The sequence below is a fragment of the Osmerus mordax genome, chromosome 23 (assembly GCF_038355195.1).
Source record: "Osmerus mordax isolate fOsmMor3 chromosome 23, fOsmMor3.pri, whole genome shotgun sequence".
Classification (NCBI taxonomy): domain Eukaryota; kingdom Metazoa; phylum Chordata; class Actinopteri; order Osmeriformes; family Osmeridae; genus Osmerus; species Osmerus mordax.
This window is the reverse complement of record NC_090072.1, coordinates 2,905,358-2,925,769: the sequence shown is the minus strand read 5'-3', so window position 1 is coordinate 2,925,769 and position 20,412 is coordinate 2,905,358. Positions and strand designations below refer to the sequence as shown.

At 50.0% G+C, this 20,412-nt stretch overlaps 1 protein-coding gene across 1 annotated transcript in view; it reads left to right on the top strand.

Moving 5' to 3' along the window:
* The window catches only part of poln (polymerase (DNA directed) nu), a 31,736-nt gene that overhangs the window by 11,100 nt on the left and 224 nt on the right, over positions 1–20,412 (top strand). The window contains exons 14-22 of the mRNA XM_067261119.1: positions 8,180–8,237; positions 10,189–10,266; positions 13,593–13,704; positions 14,892–14,974; positions 17,830–17,961; positions 19,414–19,524; positions 19,643–19,718; positions 20,118–20,185; positions 20,317–20,378. Coding sequence (XP_067117220.1) covers positions 8,180–8,237; positions 10,189–10,266; positions 13,593–13,704; positions 14,892–14,974; positions 17,830–17,961; positions 19,414–19,524; positions 19,643–19,718; positions 20,118–20,185; positions 20,317–20,378 — 780 coding nt within the window. The remainder of the gene's footprint in view (positions 1–8,179; positions 8,238–10,188; positions 10,267–13,592; positions 13,705–14,891; positions 14,975–17,829; positions 17,962–19,413; positions 19,525–19,642; positions 19,719–20,117; positions 20,186–20,316; positions 20,379–20,412) is intronic.

The following is a 20,412-nucleotide window of genomic DNA, read 5'->3' as shown; positions in this document are numbered from 1 at the left end:
TATCTTGCTCACATACACACATACACAGAGAGAGCAGTATTCATTGCACCTTCACACAGTGTTCCCCAGCTACCCTGCAGTGCTGCAAACCACACACACAAATCCCTTGCCCTACACTTTTGTGTGAGGGGGGTTTGCTGTCGTGCTGATGAACAGACCACAGAGGAACCCTTTCAATATCCTGTAATTAACACAGGCCTCATCTGTTAGAGAGAGACCTGGGGGAGAGGGGAGGAGGGGGAGGTGAAAGGAGGAGGTGGAGAGGTGAAGGGAGAGGAGGAGGTGAAGAGGGAAGGAGAGGGAGGTGAAGAGGAGAGGGAGGAGAGGGGAGGAGGTGGGGGAAGAGGGGAGGAGGAGAGGGGAGGGAAGAGGGGAGAGAGGGAGGTGGAGAGGGAAGGAGGAGAGGGAGGTGGAGGGGGTAGGAGGAGAGGGGGGAGGGGTGGAGAGGGAGGTGAAGAGGAGAGGAGGGAGGTGAAGAGGGGAGGAGAGTGGTAAATGGGAGGAGAGGAGGGGTGAGTGGGGAGGGGAGGATAGCAAAAAGGTGAATGATCGTTTGAGACAGGTGTTCCTTGCCACGGCCAGTAGCCCCCGACCCCTCTCTGTTGTGGCATTTCTATGGTGAATGGTAGACAGTGTGTGTGTAGGGGGAGGGAGTGTGTGGTGGTAGGTGTGTGTGGTCGTGGGAGGTGTACGCGTGTTTATGTGTGTGTGATGAGTCATTAGTTGGTGCAGTGGTGATTGAATAACTGCACATTAGCTCCGTTACACTATGTGCTGCACAGAGCACTCCCCATCTGTTGGTCTTCCCTGAGACTCTCTCCTGCCATCCTCCTTCATTCATTCTTTACCTCTCTCTCCTCTCTCCTTCCATCGTTCCTTCATTCATCCTTTACCTCTCTCTCTCCTCTCTCTCTCCTGCTCTGGTTTTCCTGTCTCTGCTCCTCCATCTCTCTCTCTAACTTCCCTGTGCTGAATGGGATCTTCTTATAGGATTTCCTTTACACAGACTTGAACATGCCGGAGGCAGTTCATCTGTACGCCTCTCTGCTGACCAGCGTCTCCTGGTCTGAGAGAGAGACAGAGAGAGAGACAGAGAGTGAGAGAGAGACAGAGAGACAGAGAATGTGGAGAGAGAGAGGACAGAGAGAGAATGTGGAAAGGAGAGAGAGAGAGAGAGAGAGAGAGAGAGGAGAGAGAGAATGTGAGAGAGAGAGAGTGAATGTGGAGAGAGAGAATGTAGAGAGAGAGAGAGTGAATGTGGAGAGAGAATGTGGAGAGAGAGAGTGAATGTGGAGAGAGAGAATGTGGAGAGAGAGAGAGAGTGAATGTGGAGAGAGAGAATGTGGAGAGAGAGAGTGAATGTGAGAAAGAGAGAGTGAATGTGGAGAGAGAGAGAGAGAGAGAGAGAGATGAAGAGAGAGAGAGAGAGAGAGAGAGAGAGAGAGAAGAACACACACACACACAGTGCCAGCCCTTCTCCAGAGTTCTGGAGTGTTCACCACTCGTCCCCCTCCCCGCTTGTCAGTAGCTCCCCTCCTATGGAGAACCAGGAAGGGACATCTGGGTCTCACACACGCACACTCACACACACACACCCGTGTGGCTGAGACAGGGCAGGTTGTCATGGGACCTGCAGTACTGTACTACATGAGTCTCACATTACATGCGGCAGGATCCGGATTTCACACGTGTGACGTGATGAAGATGATACCACTGGGGTTTACAACGCAACCAGGGGGAGTCAGGTGGCTGAGCGGTGAGGGAGTCGGGGCTAGTAATCCGAAGGTTGCCAGTTCGATCCCCGGTCATGCCCAACTGACGTTGTGTCCTTGGGCAAGTCACTTCACCCTACTTGCCTCGGGGGAATGTCCCTGTACTTACTATAAGTCGCTCTGGATAAGAGCGTCTGCTAAATGACTAAATGTAATGTAACCAGGAAGCATCACACACACACACACATAAAGGGAAGCATGAATATTTAACCGCTAACTAAACAAGCCCTTGGGTTAACAGTACCAACAGGTGCTTGGCACAGCATTTGCAGGTTCTTTGTTGGTTGAAGTGATCATAGACATACACACACAACACACACACACACACACAGGAGCCAGTGCCATTCAGTGTATGGAGGGGGAGACAAAACAAGCCCATTCTCATCACACTAGAGTCGCCCCATTCAGAATCAATGAACCTAGAAAAGACTGAGTCTCTTTCTTTTGTTTTTGCACGTATTTGCCTTTTTGTGTGAATATACTGTATGCTAATGAGTGTGTGTTTGACATGGAGTGATGTGTGTGTTTGTGTGTGTGTTTCACATAAAATGACACAAAGTGTGTGTGTCAGCAATATTTTATTCACAGCGGTTGATATATCAGCAGAGAAACAACAACAACCTGTTCTTAATGGGCTTGGTTCTGCTCTGATGCCCATGGCTGTGTGTTGTGTGCGTGTGTGGGTGTGTGTTTGTTTGTTTATGGGGAAACAGATGCAGTGCCTTGTTCGCATTAAAGTTGGGTTAACAAAGCTATTGCATTAGAATGATAATGAGAGCTTGATCTGATACTGTGGCGTGCGTGTGTGTGTGTGCATGCGGTGGTGTGTGTGTGTGTGTGCATGCGGTGTGTGTGTGTGCTGTGGGTGTGCTTCCGTTGTGCTCTGATTATCAGTATAAACAAGCAGGTGCCATGTTTGTTGTTGTCACACCTCTATGTGACGATTGACCTGCGCTGCCACAGCGCTGTTGTTGCCGCGGTGACATGATTGAAAGATATGTTGTCCAAGCAGCACATCATTGAGGTCGTTCTTCAATCTTTAAAGGGATATCAGCAGAGTGAGCTCTTGTGTGTGTGTGTGTGTGTGTGTGTGTAGGTGTGTGTGTATGTGTGTGTGTGTGTGTGTAGGTGTGTGTGTATGTGTGTGTGTGTGTGTGTGTAGGTGTGTGTGTATGTGTGTGGAGGTGTGTGGTGAAGCTGTGGGACTCCCAAGTCTGACTCCACAGCGGTCCAGCAGGTGTCACTGTGCTGAGGAGGAGGAATGGAGAGAATGAGAGGAGAGGAAGGGGAGGGAGGAAGAGGTGAGGACAGGATGGAGAGAGAGAGAGAGATGAGAGAGAGAGAGAGAGAGAGGAGTGGATCAGGGTGAGCCTTACTTTTGTGTTGTGGTTTGGAGTTTCTGTAGCTGAATAGAACACACACACACACTGAACATGCACACAGGGCTTAGAAGCTTTTCTGCTGCAGCAATAAAACACACAAACAGCAGAGTCCGGCTACTGAGTGTGTGTGTCCTCAGGGCTCCGTGAGGGTTCAGACAGTGTGTGTGTGTGTGTGTCCTCCTCAGGGCTCCGTGAGGGTTCAGACAGTGTGTGTGTGTGTGTGTGTGTCCTCCTCAGGGCTCCGTGAGGGTTCAGACAGTGTGTGTGTCTTGAAGACTTCAAAGGGGTGCGTAGTGCCAGCTTATCATTTGCTAACCTTTTATGAGTCACTGTCAAGACCTGGAAGGGAGTCAGGTGGCTGAGCGGTTAGGGAATCGGAAGGTTGCCAGTTCGATTCCCGGCCGTGCAAAATGACGTTGTGTCCTTGGGAAAGGCACTTCACCCTACTTGCCTTGGGGGAAATGTCCCTGTACTTACTGTAAGTCGCTCTGGATAAGAGCGTCTGCTAAATGACTAAATGTATATGTAAATGAAGAGGTAGTTGAGGGTAAAGCAGACAGTGTTCCAACTGTGTTTGATAGAGAGGTATCGATCTGTCCTGTGTGTGTGTGTGTGTGTGTGTGTGTGTGTGTGTGTGTGCGTGCGTGCGTGCGTGCGTGCGCGCGCGTGTGTGCTGTGCTGTCAGCAACATAGAGCTGACCCAAGCGGCTTTATTTTTGCCTTTGCTTGTTCATCCATCAACTGCACCCGCAGTGAAGCAGTAGTAATTGACGTGATCACACACACACACACACTCCCAGGTCCTCCATGAGCCATGGGTTGTAATGACAGGGTGCGGGTGTGTACTGAGCATGCTCCGTACTCATCCATCATCCTTAATGAGCGACTAAGGCCCTGCTATTTCCTCCTCCTCTCATCTTCCCTTTTCCTTCTCCCTCTCTCCCATCCTCCTCCCATCCTCCCTTTTCCTTCTCCCTCTCCCGTCCTGCTTGTCATCCTCCCTTTCCTCCTCTCCTTTACTCTCCTCATATTCTTTCACTCCCTTCTGTCCTCTTCACCTCCTTCGACCTTGTCTTCCCTCCATTTCCTTTCTCTTTTATCTTCCTTCCTCTGGGAGTACCTCTCCTCTTCCCTCCTTCTTCCTCCTTCTCCCTCTCTCTTCTCTCTCTCTCTCTTCTCACACATGCTGGCAGTTTTAGGTTTTGTTTACAGTCCATGTAGCGTGTGTGTCTGTGTAAGAGTGTGTGTGTGTGTGTGTGTATATATATATATGTGTCTGTGAGAGTGTGTGTATGTATGTGTCTGTGAGAGTGTGTGTGAGTGTGCGTGTGTGTGTGTTCAGGCCACGGTGCTGTGCCTCAGCATATGTTGTGTAGGTGCATGGGGGCAGGAGAGAGCAGGAGCAGCCACCAGCCTTCTGCCAACCTGGCAACGCTCCCACGGCGCCTCTGTGCGTGTGTGTGCGTGTGTGTGTGTGTGACATGTTTAATTATTCTTGTGGCACCCACAATTCCCCTCTAGAATAGTAAACAAAGTAAAAGGGGACCTTGTGGGGACCTTTTCTCGGTCCTGTTTATGCAATTTCTCATATTTTTTTTAGGGGGTTTTGGGTTCGTTTTATAATTAATGTTTGAATTACATTAAGGGTTAGGGTTCAGGTGTTAAGGAGTTTTGAGTTAAGGTTAGGGTTACAATTGGAGTTATGGAAATCAGGATTTTGAATGCAAATGAGTGAATGCGAATGAATCCCCACAAGATTTGCCAAGCAAACCTGTGTGTGTGTGTGTGTGTGTGTGTGTGTGTGTGTGTGTGTGTGTGTGTGTGCGTGCGTGCGTGCGCGTGTGAGAATGCCAAACAGCAAGTTGTTGCTTGGCATTGTTGTTGTGTCGTCAGAAGAACACACTGCATGTTGGGAAAGCTGAGCTGGCACATCTGACACTGTGAATCACCCTCCATGGCAGGGTAAACACACACACACACACACTGCACACACACACACACACACTGCACACACACACTGCACACACACACACACACTGCACACACACACACACACTGCACACACACACTGCACACACACACTGCACACACACACACTGCACACACACACACTGCACACACACACACTGCACACACACACTGCACACACACACACTGCACACACACACTGCACACACACACACTGCACACACACACACTGCACACACACACACTGCACACACACACTGCACACACACACACACACACTGCACACACACACACTGCACACACACACTGCACACACACACACACACACACACACTGCACACACACACACTGCACACACACACACACACTGCACACACACACACTGCACACACACTGCACACACACACACTGCACACACACACACACACTGCACACACACACACTGCACACACACACACTGCACACACACACTGCACACACACACACACACACACACACACTGCACACACACACACTGCACACACACACACACACTGCACACACACACACACTGCACACACACACACACACACACACTGCACACACACACACACACTGCACACACACACTGCACACACACACACTGCACACACACACACACTGCACACACACACACACACACACTGCACACACACACACACACACACACACACACTGCACACACACACTGCACACACACACACACACACTGCACACACACACACACACAGACACTGCATGATCTAAATCCCAGTATATGTATCTAGAAAGCTCAGGATAACACATAACTATTGCAGTAGTACCGTGGCTAATCTCTGAATGAGTGTGTGTGTGTATGTGTGTGTGGGTGGGTGGGTGGGTCTACCCTGAGAGAGATGGGATGGGATGAGGGGTTTCTTGTACCCTGAACTGTCCACACCCTTCCACTGCGGTGTCTCTCTATCTCTGCATCACTGTCTCTCTCAATCTCTGTCTCTCTCTCTCTCTCAGTCTATGTCTCTCCATCTCCCTTCCTCTCTACTGAATAATTGATGAGCAGAAGGTGCAGAGTGCTGTTCTCTTTAGATGACAGTCCTTCTGACCGAGTACACCTGAGAGGGGACTGTCCAACACACACACACACACACACACACACACACACACACACACATGGTTGAGCTATAGCAGTGAAAGATGCTGTTGTCTGCAGGTGTGTCGCTTTTAGGGCTTTTAATGCAAAGAATCCTGGAGCCTGGAATAATTCACTCCTGCTTACTCTACTGCAGCTTTACATCAGCACAATGCATTCACACTTCACCACTCTCTCCCTCTATCTCTCTTTCTCTTTTCCTCTCTTTTCTCTATTTTTCTCTCTCTATCTCTTCCTCTCTCCTCCTTTTCGTCTATGGTACTGTTTCTCTCCTCCTATCCCTCTTACTCTCTGTTACTTCTCTCTTTCTCTCTATCTCTATCTCACCATCACACCCAGAGACACTTTCTAAGCAGCATTTGCTGTAAAGTTGTAGTGAGTCATAAAGAGCTGTGTGTGTATCTGCCTGTGTGTCTGTGTGCGCGAGTATGTGTGCGCGTGTGTGTTCCTGTGTGTGTGTGCATGTGCTGTGCATTTGTGTGCTTTCTGTGTATGTTCCTGTGTGTGTGCATTTGTGTGGATGTGTGTGTGTAGATGTGTGTGTGTGTGTGAAAGCGATGGGAGCAGCACGGAGCTGTCTGGATTAACAGGGATTAGAGAGAAACGCTGAGCCCAGCCCTAGTCTCTCCCCGTGCATCAACCACCTCCTGAGTGTGTCTCTGTGTGTGAGTTTGTACGTGTGTGGGAGTCAGTTGGCTGAGTGGTGAGGGAATCGGGCTAGTAATCCGAAGGTTGCCAGTTCGATTCTCGGTCATGCCAACTGACGTTGTGTCCTTGGGCAAGTCACTTCACCCTACTTGCCTCAGGGGGAATGTCCCTGTACTTACTGTAAGTCGCTCTGGATAAGAGCGTCTGCTAAATGACTAAATGTAGATGTGCCTGTGCGTGCGTGTGTGTGTCCAAGTGTGTGCCTATATGTACCTGTCTCAATATGTGTGTGTGTGTGGGTCCTGGTCGGTGTAGAAGATCGATGCAGGGTAGCTAGAGGTGGACGAGGGATCAGCAAAGCTGCTATTTAAAACCTCATCCTCAGACCTGAGGGAAGTCTTAGTTAAAGCCCCGCTCACACTGATCTGAACACACTACTCAAAGATGGCCCATTGTGATTTATATGGGGTGTGTGTGTGTTTCTGAGAAAGGTCAGCCTTGAAGCAGCATGCTCCTTTGAAGCTGTAATGAAATCCTGTGAGGGGTGTGGGTGTGTGTGTGAGAGAGAGAGAGAGAGAGAGAGAGAGAGAGAGAGAGAGAGGGTGTAGGGGTGACCTTCCTACTGGGCCTGTGTGTGTGTGTGTGAGAAAGAGAGAGAGAGAGAGAGCATGTACTGTGTGTGTGTGCATCCATGTATCTGAGAGTGAGCATATACGTTGTCCATGTGTGTGTGTGTACATGTACTTTGCCCTCGTGGCAGAAAGCTAACTCCCTGCTATACATCACTCTTCCTGACTGGCCAGTATATCACTATGTAATCTCACTGAGGTCCCCCCCCCTGCCCACTGCCCCCTTAACCCCTCATCAGATCCTTACAGTACACAGAGGCTGCATCTCTCTTCTGAATTACAGCCGAGTCAGAGGAGAAGGTGATTGGATGGCTTCATCCAATCACCTGCCTTTCACCTTCACCCCCCCCCCCCCCCCCCTGACCCCCATCCCACATGGCCCTGGCCCCTCCACTAGTACAGGTTCTGGTGTTTTTATGACAAGGGAGGGGTGAGGCGACAGTTTCGTCATACAGCACAAGCTGCGCTAGTATTCTCTGATTGGTTAACGGGGGAGAGGAGAAATGGTAGATTGCTTCCTTCCTCCTCACTCTCTCTCTTTTTCTCATTATCTCTCTCTACTTTCATGTTTCTCTCTTTATCTCCTGCTGTGATCAGTTATTATCTCTCTGTGTTTTTTCTGTCTGACTGTAGAACTTCCAGGCGCTCCCTAGACAGCCAATCCAAATCACCAAGAAGCAGTATATCCAAGGTAAGACCTCACGGGAGTGTGTGTGTGTGTGTGTGTGTGTGAGTGTGTGTGTGTGTGTGTCAGGCATACCAGGATAATAAAGCAGCTTTATGATGCTAATAAACTGTTTGACAGTGGATACGGGTTCTCGGGAAACAAGAACCCTTTTTGCCAACCACTAACCCCAGCCCTACCTCCAGCCCCTGCCCCAGCCCCAGCCGTAGCCCTACCTCCAGCCCCTGCCCCAGCCGTAGCCCTACCTCCAGCCCCAGTGTGGTAACAGAGAACAGCACTGCATGTCATAATGATATTCAGACTCAGCTTGATCCTCAGCTTCTTCCATTGACGTGACTTGGCAACATTCTGTCAATCTAGGGGGAGCGATGCCTCTTCTTCTTGCCCTGCTACCCCTCTCTCCCTCCCTCCCTCTATGCTAACAGAGTGATTCACAGCTGCTAGCATCAGCACCTCCCTGCCCCTGCCTCATCTCCCCAGAGCTCCATCCCTCCCTCCATCCCTCCATCCCTCCCTCCCTCCATCCCTCATCCCGGAGAAGGTGAAGGCGGTGTCCTAATCACTGTTCATTAGCAAGACACAGTGTTGCTGTGATATTTCACTCATGTTGACCCTGCGGGGGGGGATTAGGGGCTGCGGCGGCCATCTTTCTTTTTTACGGCGGGAGGGGGGGGGCTCTGCTCCCCTCCCTGTCGTCTGGAGAATGATGGGAGATTGACCGTGATGGGACACCAATCACTTCAGAGTAGACCCTCTCTCTTAAGTTAGATAGATGGGACTTTCCACCCACGTCTTTCCTTCTCATATCTCTCCCTCTCTCTCTCTCTCTCTCTCTCTCTCCCTCTCTCTCTCTCTCTCTCTCCCTCTCTCTCTCCCTCTCTCTCTCTCTCTCTCTCTCTCCCTCTCTCTCTCTCTCTCTCTCTCTCTCTCCCTCTCTCCCTCTCTCTCTCTCTCTCTCCCTCTCTCTCTCCCTCTCTCTCTCTCTCCCTCTCTCCCTCTCTCTCTCTCTCTCTCCCTCTCTCTCTCCCTCTCTCTCTCTCTCCCTCTCTCCCTCTCTCTCTCTCTCTCTCCCTCTCTCCCTCTCTCTCTCTCTCTCTCTCCCTCTCTCTCTCTCTCTCTCTCTCTCTCCCTCTCTCTATCTCTCTCTCTCTCTCTCCACTCAGAGTACCAGCCCTTCCCCTCTGGGATGAGATTCAGGGTTCCCAAGTGCAGGATGAATAAATATATGAACTCTCTTGTCCCTGCATTAATTAAGACTCTTTATGCTACGAAGGAGTACTTTGTGCCAAGGGCTTGTGCAATGTGCTGTTGTCATCACTTTGTATATTGCATACATTATTTATCGATTTAATAAATGTGTATAGTTTAGTGTATGTAATTGTGGGATATAACTGTATTGTGTATTGATTGGTGTTCAATTAACTGGGATGAGCTGCAGCATTGATCCCTTTGGGGGGAAATAAAATGTTTATCTTCTATGTCTCTCTGTATCTCTCTCTCATCTCATCTTAAACAGGTGACCCAACTAAAGCACTGTAAAAAATATTATGCCAGCAAAAAAAAAGACTAAATTTCCATAATACCACTGGACTCCATGTAAGGAGCGGCATGCTCACCATTCTATTTTGAGGAAACACTAATCAGGAATCTCCATGGGAGGGAAACCAAAGGACTCTTTGTAATGTGTGTGACATGGAGGGCTGTGTGAAAACAGCGTGTTGGCGGCGTGTGGGCGGAGCCTGGTGGCGTGTGGGCGGAGCCTGGCGGCGTGTGGGCGGAGCCTGGCGGCGTGTGGGCGGAGCCTGGCGGCGTGTGGACGGAGCCTGGCGGTGTGTGGGCGGATCCTGGCGGTGTGTGGGCGGAGCCTGGCGGTGTGTGGGCGGAGCCTGGCGGCGTTTGGGCAGAGCCTGGCAGTTTGTCGAGGCGTCCCTCAAGCCTCTCCTCTCGGTTCTTTCAGAGAAGGAGGCGGAGGTCGTGGCGGTCCATCCACGAGCCATGTTCATCCCTCAGGACGGCTGGACTTTCCTGGCCGCCGGTACGACCCTGTGTGTGTGTTTGTTTGTGTTTCTCTATGTGTGTGTGTGTCTGTTTGTGTGTCTCTGTGTGTGTGTGTGTGTGTGTGTGTGTCTGTTTGTGTGTCTCTGTGTGTGTGTGTGTGTGTGTGTGTGTGTCTGTTTGTGTGTCTCTGTGTGTGTGTGTGTCTGTTTGTGTGTCTCTGTGTGTGTGTGTGTGTGTGTGTGTGTCTGTTTGTGTGTCTCTGTGTTTGTCTGTGTGTGTGTGTGTGTGTGTATGTTATGTCTACATTCAGAGACATGTGGTATCCTGAGGTCATCATGATAGTCATCCAACCACCACCAGCACTTCCTGTTATGTGTGTGTATGCGTGTGTCAGAATGGGGGCTGTCTGCTGTCCCTGTCAGTGTGTCAGGGGGTTACATAAGCAGCGAGATGACAAGGGTCAGAACAGGGACACTCAAAATGACAGGCAAAAACACCCACTCATTCTTTTATCTTTAAAACTAACACACAACAACTCTCTCTCTCACACACACACTGGTGGGGCCAGAGAGTTGGAAACAGACCCTTCTGGCATGTCCTGACCTCAGCTCCCCTCAGACACCCTCTGGCATGTCCTTCCCTAACCCTGACAGGAACTAGAGCTGCTGTAGATGGAGCGAGGGACGGAGAGATGGAGGGACGGAGGGCAAAATAGAACACAGTGGCAAAGTTATTTTGTCAGTATTTGTGTGTGTCAATTTGTGTGTGTGGATGGCTACACATCTGTGTGTGTGCAGGCCTGTGTGTGTGTGTGTGTGTGCGTGCGTGTCTAAACTAGATGCATCAACGCCCCAGTCTCTGCAGCATACCCTGTCATGTCGTGTTGTGAGAGAGCTGAGGTGTGTGTTAAACTAGGACACAGGCAGAAACAGTCCCATCCCACTCTGAACACCGTCACTCACTGTGACCTAACACACACCCAGCACAGAACACACACACCGAAGCGGACAACACACACATAGTTGAAAGTACACACAGAGAACACACAGCTGGAGGTGAAGGAGCACTCGTGGGACAACACGTAAACTTAAAGTAGAGCAGACACACTCGGCATGGAGAGCTTGAGAGTTTCCCTGATCACTTAGGCCAGGACAACCTCCTGGTCTCTTAGTTGTAGTTCTTTTCCCTGATCACTTAGGCCAGGACAACCTCCTGGTCTCTTAGTTGTAGTTCTGAAGCAGGGCCCATTAACCCCTCTCAACCTACAGTATGCATATGATGGAATCTCCTGGTCTCTTAGTTGTAGTTCTGAAGCAGGGCCCATTAACCCCTCTCAACCTACAGTATGCATATGATGGAATCCAATTGACTCCCATGAGCCAGTTCTTCTCTATATCTTCTTGGAGTGGTCTGTCTTCTCACCGCTGGTTGGTAGGCACTTCCTGGATGCATCCCCACCACGATATCCCATTTGTTAGTTAGCTATATGTGCTATGCTATGCTAAACGATGCTATGCTAACCTATAATGTGATCCACTGTGCTATGCTAATACACGCTATGCTATGCTATCGCCTTTACAGCACAGACCATAACAGTTTCGAACTGGATGGTCAAGGCGTCAGATGACTCTCGCATTGTCTTGGTAACAACAGTCACAGCCTCTGATGAAGGAAGTGTAGAAAGGGAGGATGGGAGGAGAAGGGAGTGATTTAAGGAAGGAAAGAGATTTGTCCTCTGCTGAGTGAAACGTGAGGGGGGACTGACACCATGTGACCCCCAGTATGTATTGACAGTAACGGGGTATATATAGACAGCTGGGCTATTCCTGTTAGGATCAATGAAACAGTAGTAGCGCTGTAGTGTTTTATCACAAGATGTCCTATACAGCAGGCCCTGTTGTTACACACACACACACACACACAGGCACACTCAAGGACCCTCACATGCATGTTAGGACCCTCTTGTATCAGGTCTCACACGCACACGTAAACACCTCCCTGAGTCTGTGAAACGATGTGTTCTGGGGTCCAGAGATCTTCCCAGAGGGAGACGTGATCTGAGTCATCAAACATTGATGGAGATATCTTTAGAAACTGTCTCCATCCGAGGACCAGAAACGGTCGACAGCGGTATTAAAACCTAACCAGCCCTCCCTCATGACCTAACCAGGACCAATGCCTACAGCCCATGCCCCAGCACAGAAATATACCTCCTTTCTTACTAAGTCAATTTTCAGGAATTTTCAGTTGGGGAGGAGGAGGAGGGGGGGGGGGGGCGGGTGTGGAATATATATTTTTTAAGCTTCTTTTCTTTCTTCATTCTTTCATTTTTCAAACTTGATTTCATTTTGATTTAGGAGTGCGGCCAAGCGGAGGATGGGATGGAGGGAAGGAAGGGTGAGGGACAGAGAGTGAGATGGATGATGGGATGGAGGTGGAATAAGCCAGAGCAAATTGCCATGGCTACGGTCGGCCAGGTGGTCAGACATTTGGTTGGAATGAGTGTGTGTGTGAGGTGACAGAACCAGAGTGACAGGAAAACTGCAGACCTGTCATTCTGACAGCAGTGACTGCCACTGTCCCACTAGGACTGTTTTGGTCTTTCAAGAGTGTGTGTGTATGTCGCTGTGTCTGTGTATCTGAGTGTGTGTTTCACTATGTGTGTGTGAGCATGTAGAAGAAGCAGAAGTATGAAATAAAATTTCATAAACCAACTAGAAAATGTGTGTGTGAGAGAGAGAGGGAGAGAGAGAGGGAGAAAGAGAGAGAGAGGGAGAAAGAGAGAGACGGAGAAAGAGAGAGAGAGGGAGAAAGAGAGAGACGGAGAAAGAGAGAGAGAGGGAGAAAGAGAGAGACGGAGAAAGAGAGAGAGAGAGGGAGAAAGAGAGACGGAGAAAGAGAGAGAGAGAAAGAGAGAGATGGAGAAAGAGAGAGACGGAGACGGAGAAAGAGAGAGAGAGAGACTTTCGCCACAGCCTCAGGACAGATCCTATCCCTTGATCAGAGTGTCACAGCTGTGCCCTTTGTTGTGGAGGGACACACTGCAGGACCTCCATTGATATTCCCATCAGAACTCATTAGGAGCCAGACTCTGAAATCAATGATCTACATCCACCGATGGCATCACACCATATCACACTCTCCTCCCTTCCTCTCTCCCATCCTCTGGGGCATCCTGTGTTAACAAACACACATACAAACACTCACACGCTATTTTAGATACAAGGAGGAGAACTTGCTAATAATGATCGCAGTATTGATAATATGATGCGGATAATGATGGTAATGAGGCTTCTGTATGTGTGTGTGTGTGTGTGTGTGCACGTGCGTGTGTGTGTGTGCACGTGTGTGTGTGTGTGTCAGACTTCTGCCAGGTAGAGTTGCGTCTGCTGGCCCACCTCTCCTCTGACCCGGAGCTGCTGAAGATCTTCAGCGACGCCCAGGCCGACGTGTTCTCCATGCTGGCCTCGCAGTGGTGGGAAAACATGCACACACGCATGCATGCACGCACTCACGCATGCATGCATGCACGCACTCACAACCAGACCAACACACAGACTCACAAGTAAACACACAAACAAACAAAAACTCACGCACACATACACACACAAAATACCTCTTCCTGTCTGCTCTGAACAGTGTAGACTGGTCCCACACTATTAAAGCCTCAGCCTCACTTCAAAACACTTGCAGCGCTGTTGTCATGACGACGGCCTGTCTCGCCAGCTCTCAGGACCCCCCCTCCTCTGGGCCCAGGCACCCTGGGCAGGACACGCACACTGGCAACGTCGACGTTGGCCCTTTCTAGTCGCTCACTCAGGCCCTGGAGACCATCATCATTACAATCATCATCATCTTTACCATCACCATCATATTCATCATCACCATTATCATTACCATATTCATCATTACCATCATCATCATCTTTACCATCATCATCATCTGTACCATCACCATCATATTCATCATCTTTACCATCATCATCATCTGTACCATCACCATCATATTCATCATCACCATTATCATTACCATCATATTCATCATCACCATCATCATTACCATATTCATCATTACCATCATCATCATCTGTACCATCATATTCATCATCACCATCCTCATTACCATCATATTCATCATCACCATCATATTCATCATCACCATCATCATTACCATATTCATCATCTTTACCATCATCATCATATTCATCACCATCAGCATCATCCTCACCATCATCTTCACCTTCATTGTTACCATCAACAGCTTCACCTTCATCATTAGCACCATCATCCTCACGATTTCCATCTTCACCAACATCAATACTTTTGATGTTGAACACCGCTCCCTGTCTAAATTATTCTTCAGTTCAGCTCATGGTAAATACTCTTACCAGCAGGGGGAACTCAATCCTCTCTGTGACTCCAGCCCCCCTCACAAGCAGAAGCATTTGACTATCTTACACCGTGTGACTCTTTTGAGTCGTGACGTTTTGTGTGTGTGTCTTATGCTGGCTTAACATTGATCTGATCTGTCAGTTCTCTTGTCAGCCTTTCAATGAATGTCACTCTGCAGAAGTGTCACCCTGACGTTTGACTACGAGTTGTAGTTATTACTGACATGACTTCCCTTCATCTCTGTCTGTCCCTCCCTCTCTCTCTCCTCCAGGAAAGGTGTCGGGGAGAAGAACGTGAGTTCAGAGGAGAGAGAACATGCCAAGAGGATTGTGTACTCTGTTGTGTATGGAGCAGGTGAGAATCACACACACACACACACTGTGTATGGAGCAGGTGAGAATCACACACACACACACACACACACACACACTGTGTATGGAGCAGGTGAGAATCACAGGCACACACACACACACTTTAGTCGTGGATCAATGATACTGGATCGTACTGAAATTCCTCCCCCTCCATTAGAAGTGCTTCATGACTTTAGGCGTGTAACTCAGTTAGCTGGAGAGACAGACTGAAGGAGACTGAAGCAAGAGAAGACAGAGAGAGAGAGAGAGAGAGAGAGAGAGAGAGAGAGAGAGAGAGAGAGAGAGAGAGAGAGAGAAAGAGGGGAAGAGGGGAAGATGGGATGGACAGAGGGTTGAAAAGAGAGGGAAAGAGAGAGTGAGGCAGCGGGACAAGAGGAGCAGTATCAGAGGGAGGAAGAGCTGAGATGAAAGAGATGGAGGAGGAATTGGAGAGAGATGAAGGCAGGAAGAGAGCAGGGACAGGAGAAGAGACACAGAAGGAGAGAGAGACGAGGAGGAGGAGGATAGAGAAGATGAAATGTGCCCCAGTGGCCCCCAGAGTAGTTAACAGCCATGCTTCAGTTGTGACCCAGTTAGTTAGCACACACACAGGGACATACAGCCCCTCTCACTGCCGTAACCAATGCAACGCCTTTCAAAAATTCTGTTCCCATGACCACAACCACGAATGTGGTGGGAATCTCCTGTGTGTGTGTGTGTGTGTGTGTGTGTGTAACTAGGTCAGAGTTGACTGTCAGGAGTTTGGCCGTAACAGCAGGTTGACTCTGCTTTGTTATCAGGACTGTGTGTTGGAGAGACAGTCTGGATAATCCCTGTTTGTGTGTGAGGCCAATTTTCCCACTATACATTCCGGCTGCATGCTGTATTGTCAGGGTTTATCAGTAGGTGGCTGAACATACTGGCTGACACCCTGCGTGTGAGGACACACTCACACAGACATCCATCCACACACACACACAGACATCCATCCACACAAACACACATCACTTTTACATATGTTCATGGACTTGACAAAGAGACTTGGTGACAACAGTTTTAAGTGGTTTCTTAAAGGTGGGTCAGTGGAGAAAACAAGACTCTTTCTTTTCTCGCGTGTGTGTGTGGGTAGCAGTGGACTCAGTAACCTCTTCGGTATCTGCTTCCGCATGTTACACAGTCTCACACACACACAGTCTAGAATGACTTGTTTTACACACCGTGCGTACAGCTTGCATTTGTGTGTTTGCATGTGTGCCGTATGATTAGGATAGGAGGGCGGGTGATGAATGCGAGAGTAAGGAAACATCAAGGAAGAGGAGAGGGGAGAGGGGGGGAGAGTCGCGAAAGAGAAAGAGAGGGTTTTCGATCAGAATAGACAGGCAGCTCTTCCTTAGCGTTTTGTTGTCATGGCAACTGAATACTAAAAGGAAGCTTTCTCCGGGAGACAATAATGGAGTGGGGGGGGGGGGGGGGAGGGGTGGCGTAGGCCATGGACACACACACGCACACAAATGGGTCATAAGATAAGCAGGCCAAGTGTTGCATGTTGAGCTCTTCCAGGAAGGAGAAAATATGTAGGGGAAGCTCGTGGGGCCTCGGGTTGAGAGAGGTGGAGCGCAGAGGTGGCGGAAAGAAAGAGGTGGATAGAGAGAACACGAAGGAGGGAGAGACGGTGACGAGAAAGAGGAGAGTGGAGGTGGAAAGGAGAGAGAGGTGGGGGGTGGAGGAGTGAAAAAAGCAGGAGAGAGAGTTGAGGGAAGGAAGGATGGAGAGAAGAGAGAGAGAGTGGTAAAGAGGAAGTAGAGGTGAGAGAGCAGTCGTAACGAGGCCAGAAGGTGAGAGTGGAATGACCTCATTCAACTGGAATGTGGAGCTGAACACACTCTTCATACACACAAAACATTCTCTGTCACCCTCCTCTGAGCCAGCTTTTGTCTGTTGGTTGCCTTCACGCACTCTCTATAACAAACGCACTCACACACACATTCTCAAGCCCTATCACTACAAGGGCCTTTTCCCGGGTCCGGGCTATCTTGTCAGTTCTGTGAGTCGTCAGTGTGTCTGTGACCTCCGCCATGTCCTCACACACACACACACACAACGATGACACACACACACAGACACACTCTGGCTTAGCCATCTTTGTGGTCCCATGGGTGTGAAATGCATTGATGTGACTCACATCTGTGTGTGTGTGTGTGTGTGTGCAGGGCACGGGGGGCGCTGCAGGCCCCAGACTGGCACAGATTGGGGGCTTAGTGCCTGTCTCTGCTGGGCCTACTACTTTCCCTGACACCCCCCCTCCTCCTCCTGGCACACACCCTGTCTGGCAGAACATTACTCATCGCCAGCCGTGCAAACACACACAAACGCACCCCTGGGAACACACACCCAGACACCCTGCTGTGACCCTTTCCATAACCTGTCCTGTCCTCATCTCTCCCCTCCTCTGCCCTCCTCTCTTCTCCTCTACGATCCTCCTCTGTGGCTCCATAACTGTTGTATGCACAGTGTCTACCGCCATCACATAGCCCCCCCAGGGTCTAACCCTACCCTCTTGACCCTCCAGGGTCTAACCCTACCCTCTTGACCCTCCAGGGTCTAACCCTACCCTCTTGACCCTCCAGGGTCTAACCCTACCCTCTTGACCCTCCAGGGTCTAACCCTACCCTCTTGACCCTCCAGGGTCTAACCCTACCCTCTTGACCCTCCAGGGTCTAACCCTACCCTCTTGACCCTCCAGGGTCTAACCCTACCCTCTTGACCCCCCAGGGTCTAACCCTACCCTCTTGACCCTCCAGGGTCTAACCCTACCCTCTTGACCCTCCAGGGTCTAACCCTACCCTCTTGACCCTCCAGGGCGCGAGCGTCTGTCTGGGATCCTGGGGGTGAGTGCAGAGCAGGCCAGCCTCTTCCAGGACAGCTTCCTGCAGACCTACAAAGAGGTGCAGGCCTTCATCCAGAGAACCATTCAGCAGTGCCACAAACAAGGTGTGTGGTCATGTGCAAGTTTGTCTGTGCGGTTGTGTGTGATTGTGTGTGTGTGTACCTGGGTGCTTATGTGTGAGTGTGTGTGTCTGGGCGTGTGTTTGTGTGTTGCTGTACACTGTGTGGGCGGGCAGGCGAGTGAGGAAAAGATCCTCTTGCATTGGCAGGACAGAGATGAACCGTTGGTCGATAGTTTGGGGGGGGTGGTGGGGGTGGGGGGAAGGTGGCTTCAAACAAGACACTCGATATATTTGGCACAGAAATGCTGATAGAGCACACCTGAGACTGTAGCCCCCAGGTCTGGAGCGTACTCACACACACACACACCGTTAACCCTCAATCAAGGAGGATAAATAAACCCCTGTCGATAGGTAATCAGACATAACTCTCCTCCCCTCTTCTCTCCTCTTCTCCACTCTTTCCCTCCTCTCCTCGTCTCCCATCTATTCTATTCTATCTATCTTTCTATTAAAATCAGCCTGCAGTTCGATCTCGGGGTAGGAGTGCGTGTGTGTGTGTGTGTTTACGTCACAGTCTGATCTGCTGTGACATAACCTCCACTTCTGAAGACTAGTCACAAACAAGGGAGGAGGAGAGGAGAGATGGAAGAGGAGGAGGAGAGAAGACAAAGAGGAGGATGAGGAGATGAGGAGGAGGAGGAGGAGGAAGAGAGCTTTATGATGTGTAACAACAACAGGGGAAATTAAGGCTTTGTGGAAAATAGGCCGAGTCAGAGAGAGGCTGCAGTGTTCGCTGGCAGACCCAGTATCTCATCTTAGCATCTCATCAGTAAACACACACTCACACACAAACCGTAACACACCTATAAACAGCTTCAAACATATTGGAAAAGATGTGCAAGGCTGTTTACAGGCAAACACTTTCACTGGCATTCAGAGGTCAAACAACACTCAGACACACACACACATATACACACATACATATACACTGGCATAATACCAACAATGTTGGAATGTGTGGACAAACGCTGTAAAAAAAAAAAAAAAAACGCAAACAGAGTCAAACACACACATTCCTGCCACAGAGGTCACACGTGTGTGACACGGATGTGAGGAGAGTGTGTATGTGTGTGTGTGTGTTCAGTTTTAGGAAAGAGGGTTAGTGTGTGTCCTCTGCCCCATGGCGGTCCTTTCCAGAGGGATTTGGCTGTAAAGCCTGGTCCATTGTCCAGCACTGGAATGTACAGGGCCTGTGTGTGTGTAGGGGTGGTGTGTGGAAAGGGGAGTGTGTGTAGTAGATAGTGTAGGATGGGATTGGTGGTGGGAGAGGGGAGTGAGTATGTGGGTGTGCCTGTGTGTGTGTGTGTGTGTGTGTGATAGAAAGAGAGAGAAAGAGAGAGAGAATCGTAAACACCAGTTCTAACTGGTATATATGATGTTTTAATGTGTGGACGGTGCGTGTGTTTCATCCCTCCCCATCGACCTTGTTGCCTAGGTTACGTTGTGTCCATCATGGGTCGGCGGCGATCCCTCCCCCTCATACACTCCTCCGACTGGGGGGTCCGCATGCAGGCCGAGAGACAGGCCGTCAACTTTGTAGTCCAAGGTAGTGTGTAGTTTGTGTGTGTGTATGTGGTTGTCTGTGGGTGTGTGTGTGTGTGTGTGTGTGTGTGTGTGTGTGTGTGTGTGTGTGTGAGTCCTCACTGTTAACATTTGCACTCCAGGCTCAGCAGCAGACCTGTGTAAGATGGCCATGATCAGAATCTTCTCCCAGATCTCCTCCAGCTCTCCCTCTGCCAGGTGAGTCTCATCCCCTCCCTCCACTCCCTCCCTCCTCTAATCATATCTGAGGGTAATACAGCTGCTGCCTCTCCAGATGATTCACTTACAGCTCTTCTACTATCACACCAGCTCACAACATCTACTGCGGTTTCTCACTTATCTCTCCCTCTCTCTTCATCCCCCTCTCTCTCCCTCTCTCTTCATCCCCCTCTCTCTCCCCCTCCCTCTCTCTTCATCCCCCTCTCTCTCCCCCTCCCTCTCTCTTCATCCCCCTCTCTCTCCCCCGCCCTCTCTCTTCATCCCCCTCTCTCTGCCCCTCCCTCTCTCTTCATCCCCCTCTCTCCCCCTCCCTCTCTCTTCATCCCCCTCTCTCCCCCTCCCTCTCTCTTCATCCCCCTCTCTGCCCCCTCCCTCCAGACTGCTGGCTCAGATCCATGATGAGCTGCTGTATGAGGTGCAGGACTCCCAAGTTGAGGAGGTGGCAGGTCAGCAGATCACACACACACCTGCACACACACACATCTACACATACACCTGCATGTCCATCCATCAGGCCACAGTCCGACCATGTCCCAACATATCAGCTGTGTGTGTGTGCGTGTGTGTGTGTTTCCAGCTCTGGTGAAGACCACCATGGAGTCACTGCAGCATATAGAATGTCTTGGAGTTCATCTCAAAGTAAATTGAGCAGCTTCTGCTTGTGTGTGTGTAC